The following is a 25,133-nucleotide window of genomic DNA, read 5'->3' as shown; positions in this document are numbered from 1 at the left end:
CTGAACAACTTAACTGAAGGCACATTTAAAGCTAGAATCAGCAGTTGAAACAATGAGTTACCCTGCCTCTGTTTTGGTAAAAAGCTGAGGGATGGGTCTGGAGAAATGTAAACACTCAAATTCATACAGAGCTATGGATGCAAGGACTTACCGTCAAAAATATAAAAAGGATCGTTTTAACCATTTTTTGAAGCTATAGTGCGTTTACATTTACATTGTTTACAAACATAGTAAAAAATAAAAGAAATCTGTAGGGGTATGACAGTTGAACTAAGATCGAGTCATTTATAGGTTATATTCAAGAATCAATGGATATATATATATATATATATATATATATATATATATATATATATATATATATATATATATATATATATAGAACCAAAAACTAAGTGTTATAGGTTTAAGTTACGATGATGTTGAGCAGGAAAGGATTTGGCATAGGGTCCAACGAAGCCTTTTTTCATGCAAACCTACTGTAGGACCTGTTGAAATCAATGGATATGCATAGCGCCCTCCACAGGGTTCAAATGTAAAGTGCATACAGTACACACACACACTACAGTCAACTGAGACGTTGTGTCTTGAGCCCCTGAACATTGTATTCCCTGGGCTTAACCCAATCAAAACCACTAACTGAGTTTCTGGGGTAAGAAACAGTAAACTCGCTTCCTTGTTTCCAATAAAGAAAGTGAATACTTATTCAACTGAGGTGTATAAGTGTAAAGCAATTATTTTCCTGTACTTTTCCTGAAATAATCTAACCTAGTGCAAAGAGTATTTTTTTGGCTTGAATAAACCGAGTAGTCCCAGAGATTAATCATAGTTACAAAAAAAAGCTTTGGTTAAAAACAAAGATGAAGTGTCATAGAGTATGCGCTTGGCGAGGACTTAGAGGGCTGATGTAAGATGTAGCGTCCATGACAGTCCAGGTTGTGTCCATCATGCCAGGAATGCTGTTTGGTGGATGTAAGAATGGCAATAGAAAATATGTCAATACAAGAGCTGTTACTTGACATTTGTCCATGGTAGTAGGGGTGCTGCAGGTGAAAAGGGGTGTTTTTTGTTTAGACAGATTCTGCTGGCTGTAAGGCATCACAGTTGATGGCTCAGTTGTCTCTTGGCAGATTTGAGCCAACTGGTAATCAAACATCATGGATGGTCATCAGTTTCCTCTCTAAGCTCTGTATGAAACGCGCACACTTCAGCGGGAGTCATCCATAGGCTTACCTGTCTATGACTCGCTCTCTGTGGTGACTGTGACCGTCTCGGCTACGTCTGAAACACAAGGGTGAGAGGTAAGAGGTCAAGGTTCAGGCAGCTCACAGACAGGGCTACATGACATCACAGGGATCTACATACCAGTTTTGTCAAAGCTGCCATCCTGATGGTCCTCAATGTGGTTGACGTTGTCACCAAGGACATGCTTGGGGCTTGCAGGACCATCTACAGAGCTGTTTCACGACAAGGCCAGTATTAACTTCATGAATGAGGCGAGATCATTTACTGAATTGGGAATGAAAGAAAGCAAACCAAGAATGACCTTTTGCCGTTGATCTGTAGGCCCACAGCTATCTGCTCAGGATCTAAGTTCACCAACCGGGTAACAAAACTGTTACCATCACCGTGACTGAGAGAGAGAGAGAAAGGAGAGCGCGAGGGGGGGACACATTAGGCATTTAAACACCTACAGTGAAACTCAAACTAGGTTTTTGACTAAAAGGCAGTACTGACTAAGATACAAAACTATTCTAAAGCTCCAACAGAATAGATGGATAGGTGACTTTGTGTTTTCACCTGCTGTAGATGGGAAACATCCAGTACTTCTTCTGGTCTCCAAAGACCTCAGCCATGTTCCTACTGAATCCCAGAGAGAAGCCATTCTTGTCTGGGCCATTTCTGAAGACAGGAGCCCTGAAAGCCTCTAAAATAATAATTCAAAAAAATTATATTAGTTGCAAGCAGCAATGAACACGGTTCACAGGATGACAGAAGGGAGACAAGATAAGTTGGATAACAAAGCAGCAATATGTACAGTAGGAACCATCTTCCTTTATGTACAATCAGTGAAAACATGACCATGTTTATCGCTCAATACCACAAGGATGACATAAGTGAAGATTAGTCTAGTGCTGTATCTTTGAATGCAGCAGGTAATCACTCTTAAAGTCATTACTTAATGTGTTGAGTTTATTAACCAATTCTGTGGTCAATTTGACTAACGGTTTATGACTTGAAATATTTTCAGCGTTAGTGTATTGCAATGGAGGCTGTTGAGACGACGACTTATAATAATGGCTGGAAACGGAGCGAATGGAATGGCAAACACATTGAATTCTGCCGCAGCAGTTACCATGAGCCCTTCCTCCCCAATTAACATGCCGCCAACCTCCGGTGGTGTATTGGTAGGCTATATTTTTTCGGTCATTTTTGAATTCTGGAACTTTATTTTGTCAAAATCGGTTTGAAATAATTAACTCAGTTGGTACACTCCACATTAGCTTTAAAAAAAAAAAGAAATAAAAATTCTTCAAATATACTTTCACAGCTGTAATACGGTGAGTGCACAAGTGGCAGAACGTCTACTTTCCCAAATAAATTACACTTTTCACTATGTTCAGGCCACATAATACGGCAACAATATGTGATTATACAGAAAGTAATCACGATATTTCACATTGATCTGCCCAATTACAATCTAACATTAATTTGCATGAGACAAAGCTCTAGTATCCCATGGTGCCACTGGTGCTAATGACATCTATAGAGCCACCAACCGGTCTGGTGCAGTCACCTACAGTTGCAGTGACTTTATATTCACAGTTATTATAATTAATTATGTACATAAGGTTTACATACAGCAGGTAGCCTAACGGTTAAGGGAATTGGGCCTGTAACTGAAAGGTTGCTGGTTCAAATTCCCGAGCCGACTAGTTGGGGGGGAAACTGTCAATGTGCCCTTGAGCAAGGCACTTATCCACAGCAACTTACAGGAGCAATTATGGTTAAGAGAGTCTGCTCAAATTTAAAGAAACAAACCAAATTTTATGGCCCCATGTCCATCAGTTCATTTCTTATAGCCCTGGTGAGATATGGTGCCATCTAGTTGTATAATGTGGCCAACTAAGATTTCAGCAACTAAACATTCTCAAATTCAATACAGGCTAATTTATTGGGTCTATATACCAAATCTGACTTATTGTTCATGAGAATATTTGTAAGTATTTTTTAGCATTAGCGCTAATGTGCTTCTATTAGGTACAGTGTGGCCATATTTGAATGCAAAAAAAAAAACTACATCAGTCTTTCATTTTATGGACCGAGTCTAAGCTTCTTCAGGCTAGGCCCCTATTTTCTCCACTTCCTGTCTGACTGACATGCCCAAACTGCAAATGATACTTTTCAATTGAACATACTTCTTTCCGTATGAAATATTATAGTTTAATTACATTTTAGGGTACCTGAGGATTAAAAAGAAACGTAGTTTAATTTGTTTTAACAAAGTTTAGCGGTAGCTTTTGGGATTGTATTTTGGTCCTATGGTTTCATGAGAAGATGATTTGTTAAGCATGTTTAGCATATGTGCATCTACTGGTATAATGTGGCCATCTTTGAATCCATCAATGCTATTTTCTCAAACTCTTTATGGACCATTGTGTTGACTCCAAAGATCACATTTGGAGGGAATCAGACACTTAGTCCATGAGAAGATTGTGTATGTGTATGATTATTTTAAGCTTTATCGTTAGTCAAAGTAAATTGTTTCCTTATTTTTTAAAGATATCAATGCCAAACTTGGTTCACCATGGTAATGTCTTTGATGACCCTAAAATGTTTCAAGTTGATAGGCCATTATGGAATGGATTTAAATTTCAGATTTCCTGATGTATCAAAAAAGCTTTTCTCCAACTAAGTTAAGAGATGGCTGAGTTATGTACCATGAACCTACGGTTCATGAGAAGTTTTTCCCCAAAGGTTTTCAAAAGATATCCTTAGGGACCTTATGGGTCCATGAAGCAGTGAGGAAAGATACCTAAACGCAGCAAAAAAAAGAACCTTCCCTTTTCTGGACCCTGTCTTTCAAAGATGATTTGTAAAAATCCAAATAACTTCACAGATCTTCATTGTAAAGGGTTTAAACACTGTTTCCCATGCTTGTGTAATGAACCAAGAACAATTAATGAACATGCACCTGTGGAACGGTCATTAAGACACTAACAGCTTAGAGACGGTAGGCAATTAAGATCACAGTTATGAAAACAAAGGACAATAAAGAGGCCTTTCTACTGACTGAAAAACACCAAAAGAAAGATGCCCAGGTTCCCTGCTCATCTGCGTGAACGTGCCTTAGGCATGCTGCAAGAAGGCATGAGGACTGCAGATGTGGCCAGGGCAAAAAAGGGCAAAAAGATGCATAAGACAGTGCTACAGGGAGACAGAACGGAGAGCTGATCGTCCTCACAGAGGCAGACCACGTGTAACACCTGCACAGGATCGGTACATCCGAACATCACACCTGCGGGACAGGTACAGGATGGCAACAACTGCCCGAGTTACACCAGGAACGCACAATCCCTCCATCAGTGCTCAGACTGTCCGCAATAGGCTGAGAGGCTGGACTGAGGGCTTGTAGGCCTGTTGTAAGACAGGTCCTCACCAGACATCACAGGCAACAACGTCACCTATGGGCACAAACCCACCGTTGCTGGACCAGACAGGACTGGCACATAGTGCTCTTCACTGACGAGTTGCGGTTTTGTCTCACCAGGGGTGATGGTCGGATTTGTGTTTATCGTCGAAGGAATGAGCGTTCCACCGAGGCCTGTGTACTGGAGCGGGATAGATTTAGAGGTGGAGGGTCCATCATGGTCTGGGGCGGTATGTCACAGCATCATCTGACTGAGGTGGTTGTCATTGCAGGCAATCTCAACGCTGTGCATTACAGGGAAAACATCCTCCTCTCTCATGTGGTACCCTTCCTGCAGGCTCATCCTGACATGACCCTCCAGCATGACAATGCCACCAGTCATACTGCTCGTTCTGTGCGTGATTTCCTGCAAGACCGGAATGTCAGTGTTCTGCCATGGCCAGCGAAGAGCCCGGATCTCAATCCCATTGAGCATGTCTGGGACCTGTTGTATCGGAGGGTGAAGGCTAGGGCCATTCCCCCCAGAAATGTCTGGGAACTTGCAGGTGCCTTGGTGGGAGTGTGGGGTAACATCTCACAGCAAGAACTGGCAAATCTGGTGCAGTCCATGAGGAGGAGATGCACTGTAGTACTTAATGCAGCTGGTGGCCACACCAGATACTGACTGTTACTTTTGACCCCCCTTTGTTCAGGGACACATTCCATTTCTGTTAGTCACATGTCTGTGGAACTTGTTCAGTTTCTCTCAGCTGTTGAATCTTGTTGTGTTCATACAAATATTTACATATGTTAAGTTTGCTGAAAATAAAACGCAGTTGGCAGTGAGAGGACGTTTTTTTTTGCTGAGTTTACATACAATTGGTTTCAAGTCTCTAGGTCAAACAGGGCAAAGGCTATGAGGGTTTAAGTGAGACTGCTTATAACAGTGCCACAAATAGGCCAATTGGTGCCATTATTTTGGACCAAGTTACCCATGGCATCTAGTTTGTGTGCCAAATTAGAAGAAAAAAAAAGTTCCCAATCTATGCTCAAGTTTTTTGACGATGTCAAGAAAATATTCAGATAGTGGTTCAGAGAACCTAATTATAACCAACAATAAAAAGGAATCAACAATCAAGACAATAGTGGATGAGTTACTGTGTTGAGTATGGTGAGGCATGGCAGCTACCTATGGTGGTCCTGTTCTTTCCCACAAGCCAGAGATGGTAGCTGAAAAGCGACAGGATGCTGATGAAGAACATGGCCGCCACAAAAAACAGAAACAACACGTGGAATTTGGCGTGAGTGTCAGGCAGCTGATTCTTGAAGGAAGAGAGAGAGAGGAGCCGTTAGTGACGTCATACTCTTCATCCGCCACACACAGTAATAACGTTCACCTTCTGCACAGACACACAGGATATGACACAGACAGTTGTAAAATGACCATGAAGACCTCATTCTGGAGTAGAAGACGCTTAGCCTACATGACTGTTCAAGTGAATGGCTCCAGAAGGTACTACATACAGCACAGACCTTTTGGTTGTTACGCAAAATACAACATGCTAAACAACCAACCCTGTCCGACTCCACACTCGCCCTCAGTTTGGCCAAGATGACAGTGGACATTCATTGTCACAAGCAAGGCAGCATATAACACAAGCAAGGACAGAGGTCTAGTCTTACCAGTCAAGGGGGAACAGACAACGGCTTATGTTGCAAGACAACGGCTTATGTTGCAAGACAACAGTGTTTGACAAATACTGAAGAGAATCATTCAACAGCAATTTGTACTTCTGAGAGACAGAAGCCTTGTGAATTCCATTATGGGTTGACCTTTACCTTTCCTTAGTGGCAATAGGCTACTCTAAGTGCAACCTTTCTTTTTGAATAACCACAACGATCAGATGGTGACAATCTCACATTTTACCTGAGGACAATCCCCAACAGATCTCCATCGGCAAAGCTTTAGGCAAAGTATTAGAGACAGGCAGACGGTTAGTGCAGAAATTAAGAATGTGCAACAGACATAACAAGGACAAAAAAAAAGAGAGAAGAACAGGATTACAAAACTATCGGCACCTGCTCAATGCCCTCCAGAATGTTAGCACAATTGCAAATGTTCCCTCCCCCCTTTCCACACTATACCCTACTGCAAATCACACAGCTAAATATAAACTGGATTCACACAAATTTCTCCTGACATGCAAACTTGAGCAGTCTGAGGTGGTTTATGTAGAGGATTTGGGGTATTGGCTAATTGGAACATGCAATCTTACTGCTTTCACTGGTTAAGTTCTAGCTAGTTTAGGAAGAAAGGACAGGCAGCTACAGTATTATTCAGTAGTACTTACTGTCCAGAATTTGATGAAATACTGCAGGACGGTAGCGGCGATGAATGCACAATACAGCATGGAGTAGGCCAGAAACAAGACAAAGAACTTGTAGTTTGAAAATCCAACACAGTTATTCACCCTGAGAGAGAAACAGAGAAAACATAAAGTCAATGTGGCTTGTGCCGCTCGGTCTCTTTCAGAGAGCGGAGTAATCCTTTCCACATCACTATACCAGACAGATCAAATACGCTCATGCAGTAGAATGGACAGGATGAAACTCTCCACTGATCCAAATCACTATCAAGTCAGTATTAACAATGGACTTCAAATGAGGGCAGGCATATGCTTTGGAGCAGTATGGTCATGAGTGTACTTTGCTAAGCATCTATACTTCATGAATGGACTGAGGCGTTACATACCATGGACAGTGATGATCCATCTTCAGTACACACCTGAGAGAGAGTATGACAGCATGAAAAACAACATGAAAGAAAGTATATAGGACGTTGCTAGTTTCGACTGCGCCACTCTTGGTTGTATCCTCTTCCATATTTGGCGTTGTGAGGTGGTACCATTTCTTCTGGTAGGACCAATTGAAATCAACTTGATACTTGTCATTTTCACCTCCAGATCTTTGGATTTCATAGCCTATAATGGCAATCAATCTATGTTGAGAGGGGCGTTTCTATGGCAATTTAAAGGGAAGGACTCTGAAATACAAAATTAAAATAGGAACAGATTGTTTTCGCAGAAGGTGGATATTGAAATTCAGTCTCTTAGCTTTGTAAATAAATATACATTTCATCCCTATTTAGTTTAATATTCAGCGGATTTCTTAAAAAAAAAAAAAAATACATACACACAGTGAGGGGGAAAAAAAGTATTTGATCCCCTGCTGATTTTGTACATTTGCCCACTGACAAAGAAATGATCCGTCTATAATTTTAATGGTAGGTTTATTTGAACAGGGAGACAGAATAACAAAAGAAATCCAGAAAAACACGTCAAAAATTTTATAAATTGATTTGCATTTCAATGGAGGGAAATAAGTATTTGACCCCCTCTCAATCAGAAAGATTTCTGGCTCCCAGGTGTCTTTTATACAGGTAACGAGCTGAGGTTAGGAGCACACTCTTAAAGGGAGTGCTCCTAATCTCAGTTTGTTACCTGTATAAAAGACACCTGTCCACAGAAGCAATCAATCAGATTCCAAACTCTCCACCATGGCCAAGACCAAAGTGCTCTGCAAGATTGTAGACCTACACAAGGCTGGAATGGGCTACAAGACCATCGCCAAGCAGCTTGGTGAGAAGGTGACAACAGTTGGTGTGATTATTCGCAAATGGAAGAAACACAAAAGAACTGTCAATCTCCCTCGGCCTGGGGCTCCATGCAAGATCTCACCTCGTGAAGTTGCAATGATCATGAGAACGGTGAGGAATCAGCCCACAACTACACAGGAGGATCTTGTCAAAGATCTCAAGGCAGCTGGGACCATAGTCACCAAGAAAACAATTGGTAACTCACTACGCCGTGAAGGACTGAAATCTTGCAGCGCCCGCAAGGTCCCCCTGCTCAAGAAAGCACATATACATGCCAGTCTGAAGTTTGCCAATGAACATTGGATCATTAAAATACAAATCATTAAAATCCAGACAGAAAATATTTACACAAGAAGCAACCTAATATCACAGTCAACCTCTCATTTCATTTAGTAAGTCCACCATTCTGCCATTCTCACTGTTAAACATCGCACAGAGTTCAACACAACGGTCTTTATCTCAATAAAATTGATTAGAAGGATCTTTATAGTTATAGTCAAACTGTTAGAAGGGGACAAATGAAAATGCACAGTGGTTGTTTACATCTAGAAATACTATGGCTGAATGGTGAATGGCAGTCCAGGAAGGCAGACCATTTGTTGGCAGCTGGTAAATATGAAGAAGCTATTTCCTGCCATGGGAAAGCTGCAGAGCTGCTGAGGGAAGCCATGAAGTTATATTTTCTATATTTTTTACCAAGCACTGGTAAATCTGGACAAGGCACACAAAAAAATAAATCATTCAATCATTTTTCTGGAGACATATAATTGCCTCTGTCATCACAAAGATGCCTTATTTATCCTTTTAGAAGAATTCAGAGGACAACTGGGTGAAAGTGTTGTGGTCAGATGAGACCAAAATGGAGCTCTGACATCAACTCAACTCGCCGTGTTTGGAGGAGGAGGAATGCTGCCTATGACCCCAAGAACACCATCCCCACCGTCAAACATGGAGGTGGAAACATTATGCTTTGGGGGTGTTTTTCTGCTAAGGGGACAGGACAACTTCACCGCATCAAAGGGACGATGAATGGGTCCATGTACCGTCAAATCTTGGGTGAGAACCTCCTTCCCTCAGCCAGGGCATTGAAAATGGGTCGTGGATGGGTATTCCAGCATGACAATGACCCAAAACACAGCCAAGGCAACAAAGGAGTGGCTCAAGAAGAAGCACATTAAGGTCCTGGAGTGGCCTAGCCAGTCTCCAGACATTAATCCCATAGAAAATCTGTGGAGGGAGCTGAAGGTTCGAGTTGCCAAACGTCAGCCTCGAAACCTTAATGACTTGGAGAAGATCTGCAAAGAGGAGTGGGACAAAATCCATCCTGAGATGTGTGCAAACCTGGTGGCCAACTACAAGAAACATCTGACCTCTGATTGCCAACAAGGGTTTTGCCACCAGGTACTAAGTCATGCTTTGCAGAGGGGTCAAATACTTATTTCCCTCATTAAAATGCAAATCATTTTATAACATTTTTGACATGCGTTTTTCTGGATTTTTTTGTTGTTATTCTGTCTCTCACTGTTCAAATAAACCTACCATTAAAATTATAGACTGATAATTTCTTTGTCAGTGGGCAAACGTACAAAATCAGCAGGGGATCAAATACTTTTTTCCCCTCACTGTATAAATAAGTTTCCACTCAAGAACCTGCAGCCACTAGTTCGCGCCGTTCTGCAGCGGAGCAGCGCCACAGAGTTCTATTGAGCGGTGGCCACTTTTTGATCATGCATGTGATGACATTCCATTCACGCTACATTCTCAGAGTAAATCGTCAAACTTCTCAACCATATTTTTTTCTGAAAACGGGTCACATATAGTAAAGACATGGGGCTTGGACACGTGTTTTTCTGACAGAATTCTCTATTGAGCGGACATTTGTATAAACCTTGAATTAATTCATCCTTATGGGTGAACACCCTAGAGTATATTACTTTGGAGTTGAAGCACCCAAAAAGACGCTGCATAAAACCCCATGGTGCATCTCATCTGAATTGAACTGAACTCACATGTCACAGGTGGAGCAGTGGTGGCAGCGGTCGGGTTTGATCACCAGACAGTGGTCACAGTACCGGACGGCTGTGGAGAACAGGTACACCTGATCAATCATCATTAAATCCAAAGCTTGTGTTTCAACTACAGTCAATATGGAAATATTATTTCATACTAATACAATTGCTCAGTGAAATAGATTTTGCTTAACCTCACTAGGGTAGGGGGCACCATTTTCACCTCCGGATGAAAAGTGTGCCCAAAGTAAACTGCCTGCTACTCAGACCCAGAAGCTAGGATATGTATATAATTTGTAGATTTGGATAGAAAACACTCCAAAGTTCTAAAACTGTTAAAATTATGTCTGAGTATAAACAGAACTGAAATGGCAGGCAAAAATCTGAGGAAAATCCACCCAGGAAGTGCCATTATTTTGAAATGGCTGATTCCAATGAAAGCCTATCCACCATTTAAAGGGATAGGACCCAGATTCCATTCCCTATGGCTTCCACTAGTTGTGAACAGTCTTTAGACATTGTTTCAGGCTTTTATTCTGAAAAATGAGGGAGAATGACAACTCTGAGTGGATAGTGGGATGTCCCCAGAGCCGTTTTCTGCGCACGACCGAGAGCACGCCTTTCTTTTATATTGACGACGCTATTGTCCGGTTAAAATATTATCGATTATTTAGGCTAAAAACAACCTGAGGATTGATTATAAACATTGTTTGACATGTTTCTACGAACTTTACCAGTACTATTTGGAATTTGTCTGCCTGTTGTGACTGCATTTGAGCCACTGGATTACTGAACAAAACGGAGGTTTTTGGATATTTATTTTACCTTCATTTAACTAGGCAAGTCAGTTAAGAACAAATTCTTATTTTGAATGACGGCCTAGGAACAGTGGGTTAACTGCCTTGTTCAGGGTCAGAACCACAGATTTGTACCTTGCCAGCTCGGGGATTCGAACTTGCAACCTTTCGGTTACTAGCCCAACGCTCTAACCACTAGGCTACCCTGCCCCCCAAAATATATAGAGGGACTCTCGAACAATTGTGTAACTGGGAGTCTTGTGAGTCCAACCATACGAAGATCAAAGGTAAGTGATTAATTTTATTGCTAATTCTGACTTGCGTGACTAATCTACTTGGCTGGTAACTGTATGTAATGTGTGTGCTGAGCGCTGTCCTCAGATAATCGCATGGTTTGCTTTCGCCGTAAAGCCTTTTTGAAATCTGTCACGGCGGCTGGATTAACAATAAGTGAAGCTTTATTTTGATGTATTACACTTGTGATGTCATGAAAGTTAAATATTTATAGTAATTTAATTTGAATTTGGCGCTCTGCAATTTCACCGGATGTTGGCCAGGTGGGACGGTAGCGTCCCACACCCCCTAGAGAGGTTAACAAGTCATTTGTCTCAATTAAAGGGGTCTAAATTATTGGCACTCCTAAAGATTCTTATAAATACAATCAAACAAAATGTATCTGCATTAACATTCTACTTTTTTCCTCCCTCAGCTTAAATAACTGTAGTGTGGCCTTCCATGGCTTCCTGTTTCACTGGGGTATAAAAATGAGGTACGTGCATGTAAAATCCTTTTGTCATCCATCCCCATGGGAAAAAGCAAAGCGCTCCCAAACGAAGAGACAAATGGTGGTTGACCTTCTTATTAAAAAATAACCTAAATATAACACTATTAGGAAGTTTAAAACCACTGGAACAGTGGTAAACTTGCCTGGTATTGGACGCAAGTGTATGTTGTCCCCACGCACAGTGAGGAAGATGGTTTGGGAGGCAAAGACAAAACCAAGGGCCAAAGGTGGAGAATTACAGAACTTTGTTGCATTTTCAGGTCACCAAGTCTCCAATTACACGCCAACTCCATGCCAATAGACTCTTCGGAATGTTTTCCAGAAAAAAGCCTTTATAGTGAGCAAACAACAAATGTAACGCCTGGAGGTGAAGTATCTCTTTAATGTAACTAGGCAAGTCAGTTAAGGACAAATTCTTCTTCACAATGATGGCCTACACCGGCCAAACCCGGACGACATTGGGCCAATTGTGCGCCGCCCTATGGGACTCCCAATCATGGCCGGTTGTGATACAGCCTGGATTCGAACCAGGGTCTGTGTTGTGACACCTCAAGCACTGAGATGCAGTGCTTTAGACTGCTGCGCCACACGGGAGGGCATTTTAGCCAAAAACCTGGTTGCCTCTGCCAAGAAGCTGAAACTTGGTCACAAGTGGCTCTTCCAGCAAGACAATAACCCCAAGCACTAATCAAAATCCACACAGAAATTGTTTATTGAACAACATTTTTCAATGGCCATATCAGTCTCTAGACATGAACCCCATTGAAAACCTGTGGTTTGAATCGAAGAGGGCAGTCCATAAGCGCAGACAAAGGATATCAAGGATCTGGAAAGATTCTATATGCAGGAATGCTCCAAGATCCCTCCCAATGCGTTTCTCCAATCTCATAAAAACACTAGAATAAAAGCTCAGTGCCATTATCCTCGAAGAGGGTGCCGGAGTATTGAAACCAGGGGTGCCAATAATTGACACCTAGCTTTGAGATTTTTTTGTATAACTTGTAAACAAAATCTGAGCAATTGTATTAGTATATGTATTAATTATGATCCTTGTTGATCATACAATATAGCATCATTTATTTTATACAGTCTTTTTTCACATCTTTATCAAGGATGCCAATAATTTGGGACCTGACTGTATATCCCAAATACATAAAATAGCACATCAATTCTAATTGGATGTACACATGGTGAGTTGGGGGTGGGTGGCAGTAACATTCTCACCTCCTGTCCCAGTGCGTGTATAGACAGGCAATCCTACCACCACCTTCTTCAGGATCTCCTGCTGAGTGTCTGGATGTTCCTCCTTCTCATACTGCTCCTTCTCCACTTTGGGCAGACAGAACTGATGGGAGAACAGAAAGGTGTTTCTCAAAGTACGCAATAACATAGGCTAGTTATTACCGGTAGTCATGCATCTAAAAATTAGGGAACAGTTTAAATGTGGAAAAAAAAGTTACTTGAGATTGAGGGCAAATCCCCTTCATAACCATACACTAGGGTTAGGCAGCATCCAGATTTTCATACCGATTCTGTACCATACAGTATTACCGAATGTGCAAACATGGGGTGCTATTTAAAAAAGATATGAATACAATAATAAAAACACAGTGTAAGGCTTGGGCAGTATCCAGATTTTCATAGCGTCACACTGTCTTCTCATTATGGGATTGACCATATTACCAACATAGCACACAAGGGGGAAGCCCATTGGGCCTCTATTACCATACTGCTGACAAAATATTAGCAAAATCAAAAGGCGCAGTTAGATAAATGCTAACGAGCAAAAACAAAATAATTGCAAAGACCGGCAAATCCAGCTCAAAGTGATACAAGCATAGCTAGCAGCTACCGAATGTCATTTTGTGTGAGTGTGGACATTTACAAGTAAACATGAACGAGAGAAATGGTGTAAATAAAAGTTGATGCATGCTTTTCTGAAGGAAGAGCAGACGGAGAACAGAGAAAAAAAACGTTCGTAGGAAGCGCAGTGAAAAAAAAAAAAATGGCAGCTGTACAGAACTCTTCCAGACCTCTGACAGAAAGGCATAAGATATGTGACAGCAAATATTTAGTAGTGAATGGCATACAAGTAACTTCATCACCTCATGTGCACCTCAGAGACAGAACGCTATAAACTCACCATCTCGCTTTCTCCATTTACAAAGAAACACATGACTGTTCTGGGGAACTACGGTAAGCTTCATAATGTGACAGGTGAAATGAAGAGCGCAATCTGTCTCATCTCTTAACTTATTACACAAGTTGACAGCAGCTGTTAACTTAAGTAGCTACAAATATTCACATTTTATTGGAAAAACGTCAAAGAAATAGTTGATGGTATTGAAAATCCATCCCTTGGCTTTTTCCAAATACCATGGTATACCGCCCAAGCTATATCTGAGAGCTAGAGATGCACAACGTTACCATAAGTATGTGGACACCTGTCAGCAACAGGTGTGGCTGAAATAGCAGAATCTGTAGAGAGTCTAACCACAGCAGCGATGCAGTTCTTGACACAAACTGGTACGCCTGGCACCTCCTTCAAAAGCACTTAATATTTTGTCTTGCCCATTCACCCTCTGAACGGCACACATACACAGTCCATGTATCAAATGTCTCAAGGCTTAAAAATCCTTTAACCTGTCTCCTCCCCTTTATCTACACTGATTGAAGTGGATTTAAAAAGTGACATCAATATGGGATCATAGCTGTCATGTAGTCAGTCTCTTGGAAATCTCTTCTTAATGTTAACTCTCATATATAAATAAAACACACCAAAAGCTTGGACACACCTACTCATTCCAGGGTTTTTCTTAATTTTTACTATTGTCTACATTGTAGAATAATAGTGAAGACATCAAAACTATGAAATAACACATGGAATCATGTAGTAACCAAAAGTGTTAAACAAATCAAAATATATTTTTGATTTTAGATTCTTCAAACTAGCCACCCTTTGCTTTGATAGCTTTGCACACGCTTGGCATTCTCCCAACCAGCTTCATGAGGTAGTCATCTGGAATGCATTTCAATTAACAGGTGTGCCTAGTTAATTGAATTTGTGGAATTTCTTTCCTTAATGCATTTGGGCCAATCAGTTGTGTTGTGACAAGGTATAGGGGGGGTATACAGAAGATAGCCATATTTGGTAAAATACCAAGTCCATATTATGGCAAGAACAGCTCAAATAAGCAAAGAGAAACGACAGTCCATCATTACTTTAAGACAAGGTCAGTCAATGTGGAAAATGTCAAGTTTCTTCAAGTGCAGTCGTAAAAACCATCAAGCGCTATGATGAAACCGGCTCTCATGAGGACTGCCACAGGACAGGAAGACCCAGAGTTACCTCTGCTGCAAAGGATAAGTTCATTGGAGTTACCAGCCTCAGAAATTGCAGCCAAAAATAAATGCTTCACAGAGGTCAAGTAACAGACATCTCAACATCAACTGTTCAGAGAAGACTGTGTGAATCAGGCCTTCATGCTGCAAAGAAACAACTACTAAAGGACACCAATAAGAAACATGAGCAATGGACATTAGACCGGTGGAAATCTGTCCTTTGGTCTGATGAGTCCAAATGGGAGATTTTTGGTTCCAATCGCCGTGTTTTTGTGAGACGCAGAATATCTGAACGGATGATCTCCGCATGTGTGGTTCCCACCGTCAAGCATGGAGGAGGAAGTGTGATGGTATTTTGCTGGTGACACGGATTTATTTAGAATTCAAGGCGCACTTAACCAGCATGGCTACCACAGCATTCTGCAGTGATACACCATCCCATCTGGTTTGCACTTAGTGGAACTCTTATTTCTGTTTCAACAGGACAATGACCCAACACACCTCCAGGCTGTGTAAGGGCTATTTGACCAAGGATAGTGATGTAGTGCTGCATCAGATGACCTGGCCTCCACAATCACCCGACCTCAACCCAATTGAGATGGTCTGGGATGAGTTGGACCGCAGACCGAAGGAAAAGCAGCCAACAAGTGCTCAGCATATGTGGGAACTCATTCAAGACTGTTGGAAAAGCATTCTTCATGAAGCTGGTTTAGAATGCTAAGTGTGTGCAAAGCTGTCAAGGCAAAGCGTGGCTACTTTGAAGAATCTAAAATATATTTTGAGTTGTTTAACACTGTTTTGGGAACTACATGATCCCATGTCAAAACTATGAAATTACACGTCTTCACTATTATTCTACAATGTAGAAAATAGTAAAAATAAAGTAAAACCCTTGAATGAGTAGGTGTGTCCAAACTTTTGACTAGTACTGTATATGTAGTATTTTTTTTTTTTATACACTAAACAATTTAGGCAACAGGGATGTTGATCCAGGAGGGGATTGAATGTCTCTCCTGTAACCACAAAGCGGGATCTTGGCATCTAGCCACTTAGCTTGCAAACCAAATGCCTAGCTGGAGCCCTGAGCTGGATATAATTTATTATACACTTAGATGTTTTATAGTATACAGAACTCAGTGATAAGCAGTGCCGTAGAACGAGGCAGGGTGCCCCAAATATGATTATTTTATTGAAAATCATATTGTTGGCATTTCAAAATATACCGTTTATACCGGGGTATCGCCCAATCCTACCACACACAAACCCTGTCCTATGTTAACATATACTGTACAGTGTAATTACAGCGCGCCTTAGGAACCGCCGTGCCTACTGCCTGGCCACGTGGCATTGTGATGTAGCATATCACAGGAGGTAGAGTGAGTACTACTGACAAAGACAGATACACACACTCTCCGCATACCTCTTTAGAGGGGTTGGCGGGCCTGCTGCAGATAGTCTTCCAGTAGGACCAGATGAACATAATGAAGAACAGGTGAAAGACGACTAGGTATGATACTGTTGGAGAGAAGAAGCAAGAGAGACCATTCATACCTCATACCAGAGATCAAATATAATGCAATTATATCCATGAGGTCAAGGGATACATCTGGATTTTGGCAATGAGGCCCTTTATCTACTTCCCCAGAGTCAGATGAACTCCTGGATTCCATTTTTATTTCTCTGACTGCAATTTGAAGGAAGTTGATAACTTGCACAATGACTGGAGGTCAATGGGTAACTTCCTTCATACTGGACACAGAGACATAAAAATGTTCATCTGACTCTGGCGAAGTAGATAAAGGGGCTCATTGCTAAAATCCCAAAGTATCCCTTTAACCCCAAATCACAACTTTTCATCCCATGCAAAACAAGTATTTAGTTGACCATGTCTAAATCACAAGTACCAGCGTACATCAGTGTCACGTAGACAGAGTAACGTTTGTGTGGGTTCAAGGTGGTGCAATCATGTGTGGGCCCAAGACAGTCAGTCTTAAATGCACCAGATGTTTCAGAATGTTACTTACCTTTTTCTGCATTATTTGGGATTGTTACTGAAAGAGACAAAGAGGTACAGAGAGAGAGAGTTTAGAGAAGGCCTCTGATTTCTGCTTTTGCTGAGTTACAGTACTAGGCTCACATCTACTTCCCCTTTCTCTCAACCCCCAGCAGCAGCCTGGTACTACCAGCAGGAGACCCACCCGTCACAGAACGCTTTGTTTTCCCTGCTGAAGGGATGCCCCTGACTACAGCATGTCATTGTACCATCAGCAACAGCCCACAGAAACAGGCTAACCAGGTTAGACAGTGAGTGGAAACAGTGTGGTTCACGAGGAGACAGCAGGTCAGTTGTATTGGAATAAGTCAACTTGAGGCCAAAGTAGCCTCACATCAAATGGCTCTGAAGATGCTTGGCGCAGAATTACATAGCTTCGGTTGCATTTTGGCTAAACAATGTCAAAATAAGAAATAAGGTCAGAGAGGAACAATTTCCAGTCTAACATTACCAGTAGATCTGATTAAATAAAATATGAGATCTGACAAAACTAATCCAACATCCCCTCTATTCCAATATGGGACGAGGATATAGTTTCCAGTCATTCGATTACGTCAATTTGTCTGTCCATTTCCTTCTAGCAACAGTGGCTTCTATCGATGGGCATGATTGGCTACCCGCAAAAGGTAGCGAGTGTTTCAAACATTCTATTTCTATGGTTTCACTCAAGTAGCAACTGTTACATTGGATTTGATCAATGTCACACTTGTACGGTGGTGAAAATGATCCATACATTATCAACCTGATTTTGTCCGACCAAGTTACTGTAAACTACCGGCTATACACATCCTCAAGCTGGGCAAGCAAGCAGTTAGGCAACTTTTGTTTCAATGAGGAAACAAACCACGGTAACCCCCCAAAAAGATAATGTTATGCTTACAGATACAGAGTTCAACGACGTATGCATAATAAGACCAGCCAACGATAAGGTTTATGAAAATAACAGGTATCCAAGATAAACTCCGCTGACAGCACCTTAGAACATGATGCGGCGCCATCTTTAATCCGCCTGGGGAAAACTGTGGTGTGACGTCAAAGCTTCAGGCTTTTCAATGGACTAATGCCGCGTTCAAACAACTGAGAACTCGGAAACCTCAGACTTCCGACTTCAGTGCGTTAAAACAACTGGGACCTCGGAAAAAAACGAGCTCCGAGTGAAAAAAAAATAGATTTGAACGGTCATCCAACTCGGAATTTCAATTTGGGAACTCGGGCCTCTTTCTTCAGCTCCGGCTTTCCGACCTGAAAATCCCTGACGTCATGATTTGACCTCCTATTTTTCAGCTTGCTAAGGAGCGCCTCTTCTCCATCAGATGAAACCACCACAGAAATGTACAGCTGTGAACCGAGAACTGGTAAGCTACTGGAGACTCGACATGAATCGACAATCTTATTTAATTACTGAATCAAATTAAATTGTATTTGTCATATGCTTCGTAAACAACAGGTGCAGACTAAAAGTGAAATGCTTATTTAAAAGTCATTTTCTAACAATGCAGAGTTAAAGAGAAATCCATATTTTGAATTATTATTGTGGGGATGGGTGATTCTAGTAATTTAGCTCAGTATTGCAATCTCTGCTGGCAATGTAAGCTACACATTTGTTCCAGTTCACCACAGTCCTATTCAATTAGCTTCTCCTGACCATTGTATTTAGACTGCCTGAGAAGGGATAGCATTTTCCATTTTGCTTCACTTCATGTGTCAACATGATCACCAGACTTTATGACCTCGTTGACAAACTAGCCATATTCATTTATTTTTATTTAACCTTTATTTAACTTGTCAAGTCAATTAAGAACAAATTCTTATTTACAATGACGGCCTACACCTGGATGACTCTGGGCCTATTGTGCGCCGCCCTGTGGGACTCCCAACCATGGTCGGTTCTGATACAGCCTGGATATTTGGGTGGAGATAAGAGATAAGACACAAGATAGGCCTGCAGGTGCTGTTTCTTGTTTTGAATATGCACATTTTTATTCATTCTGAGGTCTATTTATATAAGATTTGAATTTGTCACATGTTTGCCCCGATGTCAAATGGTCAAACCCTACATCCTTACTCAGACTGAGATGAGATATTGATATATGAATTTATTGGATGAGTTGCCCCAAGCCCAGCTCAGCTCCATCAACTACTCAGATAGTATCACAGTGCTAGGAGGTGACATGTGACTCTCTCCTTATGACATATCTAAATCTCAACCCAACTGAACTCTAAATCATCTGCTGTTGTTGACTCCCCTCACCTCTGCTTTTTCTTTTCACTCCCTCTGACTGATTTGTCAAAGTCAAATGCTCCTACCTCCAGCAGAGGGCAGTAGTGCTATTGAAAACACAAAGGCACCCGCAGACTAGTTAGTAGCCTACATGACCCAATTAAAGCTCTTTTAATTCAGCCAGCAACCATGAGAATATAGCAGATAAACAAAGTCAACACAATTGATCAACAGGCTACCTGTACGAAAAGGAGTGCAGATACAAAGACACGTTATGCTAACCCCTCAGATCTGATTCAAAATACACACACACACACACGCACACACACACACACACACACACACACACACACACACACACACACACACACACACACACACACACACACACACACACACACACACACACACGCACAAACAGTAATGACTACATGGTTACGTAAAAATGGGCTCCTTCCCAGAGCTTCCCATTAAAATAATTGTAAAAGTCAAATCAACTCCCCTACCCGGGAATACACACACACACACACACACACACACACACACACACACACACACACACACACCCCGGCAAGCAAACATGCTCTTAAACAAACAAACAAGAGTTTGTGAGACAGAACTCATGATTTAGATTTTGCACTGTGTTAGGCCCTGATAAATGACCTCAACATGACATGTGTTTGACACCTTTCCCAGAAGTTGCCCAGAGCCATAATGTGACCTGCCAGTGTCAACCAACATCCCTTGTCTCTGGGATAATGTTTCTAAAGGGTGAAGGGTGAGGCAGAGACAGAGAGAGCTTAGTGTCATCCCATAATTAGATTTTCTAAATACGATTTCAAACACAAGTGGTCCTTGTATTCAGATTACTGGCTATGTGCTTTAGCCCTCTGGGTGGCAGCGCATAAATGAAACAAGCTTGTGAGTATATACTGTAACTGCTGCTTTGGGGGTAATATATGTATTATATGTATGTATCTCTCTGTACATCAGTGTGTGGCTGGTTCTCTGTAACTGTGTGCCTCGTTTTTGTCATGCTGTTCACCCTAAAGTGTTCTGGTAAAAGTAGTACTTCAAGTCTGAATGCAGACTTTGTTTTATTTCAATGTTAGCGGAAAAGAGGAGAGAGAATCAATCAATCAAATGTATTTATAAAGCCCATTTTACATCAGCCGATGTCACAAAGTGCTATACAGAAACCCAGTCTAAAACCCCAAACAGCAAGCAATGCAGATGTAGAAGCTAGAAAGGCAGGAACCTAGGAAGAAACCTAGAGAGGAACCAGGCTCTGATGAGTGGCCAGTCATCTTCTGGCTGTGTTGGGTGGAGATTATAACGGTACATCACTACTCTGGACGGTTCTGACTTAGAATATGTGGACAACTACAAATACCTAGGTGTCTGGTTAGACTGTAAACTCTCCTTCCAGACTCACATTAAACATCTCCAATCCAAAATTAAATCTAGAATTGGCTTCCTATTTCGCAACAAAGCATCCTTCACTCATGCTGCCAAACATACCCTTGTAAAACTGACCATCCTACCGATACTCGACTTCGGCGATGTCATTTACAAAATAGCTTCCAACACTACTCAACAAATTGGATGCAGTCTATCACAGTGCCATCCGTTTTGTCACCAAAGCCCCTTATACTACCCACCACTGCAACCTGTATGCTCTCGTTGGCTGGCCCTCACTTCATACTTCCAGTTTGAGTTTATTTTATTTTTACAGGGACAGTGCACATTAATCAACGTTTCAGTAAAAGTGCCGGTTTTAGCCAGCCGGCTAATTTTCAACCGCAGTCCCTGGGCAGGTTATTAAAAACAATTACAATATAGACAATCATTGAACAGTGAGCACACGCAGAGTAACATAGGACAAGCAAGACATAGCATACAGACAGAGCAACATAGGACAAGCAAGATGTAGCATACAGACAGAGCAACATAGAACAAAAAGCAACAAGACAAAATCCATAAAAACAACAAAGTGTTTCCACACCTCACAAGCTACAGACAACAGACAACATAGAAAGTGTCAATACACAGCTAGTGATTATGTTCACAAATCTGATTGACCTTTAGCCATGTCTTCATGCATTTTGTGAAAGTGTGATATGTGGTGCAGTTATGTGTGTCTGATGGCAGTGTATTCCAGACATGGGACACTCTCACAGAGAAAGCGGATTTACTAAAGGTGCTTTTCCTTAATGGAACTATGCAGTCACCTCTCATGGCAGACCTTGTGGATCTGCTGCCATATGTTTGGGTTTTCTGTTTAACAAAAATACTGAGTGGAGGGGGAGCTAGGCCATTTAGGATCTTGAGTACAAGACATGCGTCGGTGTATTGCACAAGATTTTCCCAACTCAGGAGCTAATGGCTTTCTGAGGATGTAACAGTGATGATGGCTATTGGGCTTCCTATCGAGCACTTTGAGAGCCTGCTTGTAGACAGACTGAATAGGTTTTAATGTTGTATAGCAAGCTTGGGCCCAACTAGTCAAGCAGTATGTTAAGTGGGGGAGTATCATCGATTTGAAGTACAATCTTGCTGCCTCTGTGGTCAAACAATTTCGTATAAATCGGAAATTAGCTAGGTTGAATTTGGTTATTTGAATTACCTTTTTCACATGCTTTTTAAAAGAGAGGTGTTGCCAAACCAACTGGCTCCGGGTCATCTACAAGTCTCTGCTAGGTAAAGCCCCGCCTTATCTCAGGTCACTGGTCACCATAGCAGCCCCCACCCGTAGCACGTGCTCCAGCAGGTATATCTCACTGGTCACCCCCAAAGCCAATTCTTCCTTCGGCCACCTCTCCTTCCAGTTCTCTGCTGCCAATGACTGGAACGAACTGCAAAAATCTCTGAAGCTGGAGACTCTTACCTCCCTCACTAGCTTTAAGCACCAGCTGTCAGAGCAGCTCACAGATCACTGCACCTGTACATAGCTCATCTGTAAATAGCCCATCCAATCTACCTCATCCCCATACTGTATTTATTTATTTATTTATCCTGCTCCTTTGCACACCAGTATCTTAACTTGCACATTCATCCTCTGCACATCCTACCATTCCAGTGTTTCATTGCTATATTGTAAATACTTTGCCACCATGGCCTATTTATTGCCTTACCTCTCTTATCCTACCTCATTTGCACATGCTGTATATAGATTTTCCTATTGTATTATTGATTGTATGTTTGTTAATTCCATGTGTAACTCTGTGTTGTTGTATGTGTCGAACTGCTTTGCTTTATCTTGGCCAGGTCGCAGTTGCAAATGAGAACTTGTTCTCAACTAGCCTACCTGGTTAAATAAAGGTGAAATAAAAATAAATAAAAATGTTCAAACGTTCATAGATGACCAGCAGGGTCAAATAATAATAATCACAGTGGTTGTAGAGGGTGCAACAGGTCAGCACCTCAGGAGTAAATGTCAGTTGGCTTTTCATAGCCGATCATTTAGAATTAGAGACAGCAGGTGCGGTAGAGAGAGAGAGAGTCGAAAACAGCAGGTCCGGGACAAGGACACCGGATAAGACAGGATAAATACTCCAGATATAACAGACTGACCCTAGTCCCCCGATACAAACTATTGCAGCATAATTACTGGAGGCTGAGACAGGAGGGGTCGGGAGACACTTTGGCCGCGTCCGACAATACCCCCGGACAGGGCCAACCAGGCAGGATATAACCCCACTCACTTTTCCAAAGCACAGCCCCCACACCACTAGAGGGATATCTTCAACCACCAACTTACTACCCTGAGACAAGGCCGAGTATAGCCCACGAAGATGATATGGAATCATGTAGTAACCAAAAAGTGTTAAACAAATCAAAATATATGTTATATTTGAGATTCTTCAAAGTAGCCACCCTTTGCCTTGACAACAGCTTTGCACACTCTTGGCATTCTCTCAACCAGCTTCACCTGGAATGCTTTTCCAACAGTCTAGAAGGAGTTCCCACATATGCTGAGCACTTGTTGGCTGCTTTTCCTTCAGTTTGCAGTCCAACTCATCCCAAACCATCTCAATTGGATTGAGGTCGGGTGATTGTGGAGGCCAGGTCATCTGATGCAGCACTACATCACTCTCCTTGGTCAAGAAGCCCTTACACCGCCTGGAGGTGTATTGGATCATTGTCATGTTGAAAAACAAATTATATTCCCACTAAGTACAAACCAGATGGTATGGCGTATCGCTGCAGAATGCTGTGGTAGCCATGCTGGTTGTGTGCCTTGAATTCTAAATAAATCACTGACAGTGTCACCAGCAAAGCACCCCCACACCATCACACCTCCTCCTCCATGCTTCACAGTGGTAACCACACATGCGGAGATCATCCGTTCACCTGTTCTGCGTCTCACAAGGACATGGTGGTTGGAACCAAAAATCTCCCATTTGGACTCATCAGACCAAAGGACAGATTTCCACCGGTCTAATGTCCATTGCTCGTGTTTCTTGGCCCAAGCAAGTCTCTTCTTATTATTGGTGTCCTTTAGTAGTGGTTTCTTTGCAGCAATTTGACCATGAAGGCCTGATTCACTCTGTCTCCTCTGAACAGTTGATGTTGACATATGTCTGTTACTTAAACTCTGTGAAGTATTTATTTGGGCTGCAATCTGAGGTGCAGTTAAATCTATTGAACTTATCCTCTGCAGCAGAGGTAACTCTGGGGCTTCCTTTCCTTTGGCGGTCCTCATGAGAGCCAGTTTCATCATAGTGCTTGATGGTTTTTGCGACTGCACTTGAAGAAACTTTCAACGTTCTTGAAATGTTCCTTATTGACTGATCTTCATGTCTCAAAGTAATGATGGACTGTCATTTCTCTTTGCATATTTGAGCTGTTCTTGCCATAATATGGACTCGGTCTTTTACCAAATAGGGCTATCTTTGGTACACCACCCCTACCTTGTCACAACACAACTGATTGGCTCAAACGCATTAAGAAGGAAAGAAATTCCACAAATTAACTTTTAACAAGGCACACCTGTTAATTGAAATTAATTCCAGGTGACTACCTCATGAAGCTGGTTGAGAGAATGCCAAAGGTGTGCCAAGCTGTCATCAAGGCAAAGGGTGGCTACTTTGAAGAACCTCAAATATAAAATATATTTTGATTTGTTTAACACTTTTTTGGTTACTACACGATTCCATATGTGTTATTTCATAGTTCTGATGTCTTCACTATTATTTACAAAGTAGTAAATTGTAAAAAAAAATATTTTCAAACTTTTGACTGGTACTCTATGTGAAAGAAAGATGGAGACAGGGTAGAGTGGTGGATGGTAAATATAAAGTCATAGTAGTTGAGTGCCCCTGTTCTACTCTATTTGAGAAGGTCCATGTCACACATATTTCCTAGATGACAAAGGTCCGGATGGATATTGCCACTTATCGGCGTAGTAATGAACCCCAACCTCACAACCCATACGACCCCAAGCTGTTCAAACTGTTCCCACCCCTCTTGAGAATATTTGTTAAGAATATTTGTACATTTTAAAGATAATTTCTTGGAATTCTACACATTTTGCCATGTTGTTTGTGTATTATGATACCTGAGTGGGTCGAGGCCCCTGAACACGTAATCTGGCCATGATAACTACAATATTTAGATAGCTGGTTAGCCCAATTGACCCA

At 41.6% G+C, this 25,133-nt stretch overlaps 1 protein-coding gene across 4 annotated transcripts; it reads right to left on the bottom strand.

The window, feature by feature from the left end:
• Nucleotides 1–371: 371 nt before the first annotated feature.
• On the bottom strand, nt 372–18,526 carry LOC115154765 (palmitoyltransferase ZDHHC20-like). 4 transcript variants are annotated; one of them, XM_029701327.1, is made up of 14 exons: nt 18,151–18,526; nt 17,242–17,268; nt 16,638–16,732; nt 13,100–13,220; nt 10,295–10,364; nt 7,383–7,415; nt 6,982–7,102; nt 6,558–6,593; nt 5,820–5,952; nt 1,801–1,927; nt 1,547–1,633; nt 1,366–1,457; nt 1,234–1,281; nt 372–1,043 (listed from the first exon to the last, which is right to left on the bottom strand). In XM_029701327.1, the coding sequence occupies exons 1-13, from the start codon at nt 18,266–18,268 to the stop codon at nt 1,238–1,240; spliced, it is 1,104 nt and encodes a 367-aa protein (XP_029557187.1). In that variant the 5' UTR covers nt 18,269–18,526; the 3' UTR covers nt 372–1,043; nt 1,234–1,237. The 4 variants fall into 4 exon arrangements, with proteins under 4 accessions (XP_029557187.1, XP_029557188.1, XP_029557186.1 ...); XM_029701328.1 differs by having other exon boundaries at nt 372–959; XM_029701326.1 differs by lacking the exon at nt 372–1,043 and having other exon boundaries at nt 1,063–1,281.
• Between the last annotated feature and the right edge of the window lie 6,607 nt (nt 18,527–25,133).

Source organism: Salmo trutta, chromosome 19 (assembly GCF_901001165.1).
Source record: "Salmo trutta chromosome 19, fSalTru1.1, whole genome shotgun sequence".
NCBI lineage: Eukaryota > Metazoa > Chordata > Actinopteri > Salmoniformes > Salmonidae > Salmo > Salmo trutta.
The sequence above is the reverse complement of the archived record's forward strand: the minus strand, read 5'-3'. Positions and strand labels throughout refer to the sequence as shown.

Bases quoted from the DNA above. Each gene is read 5' to 3' on its own strand.
- LOC115154765 (XM_029701327.1), bottom strand. From the start codon at position 18,268: ATGGCGCCGCATCATGTTCTAAGGTGCTGTCAGCGGAGTTTATCTTGG. The intron at 13,221-16,637 runs GTATGCGGAGAG...TTCTCCCATCAG, and splicing joins CCGCCAACCCCTCTAAAGAG to TTCTGTCTGCCCAAAGTGGA. The intron at 1,282-1,365 runs GTATGTAGATCC...CTTGTGTTTCAG, and splicing joins TGGCAGCTTTGACAAAACTG to ACGTAGCCGAGACGGTCACA.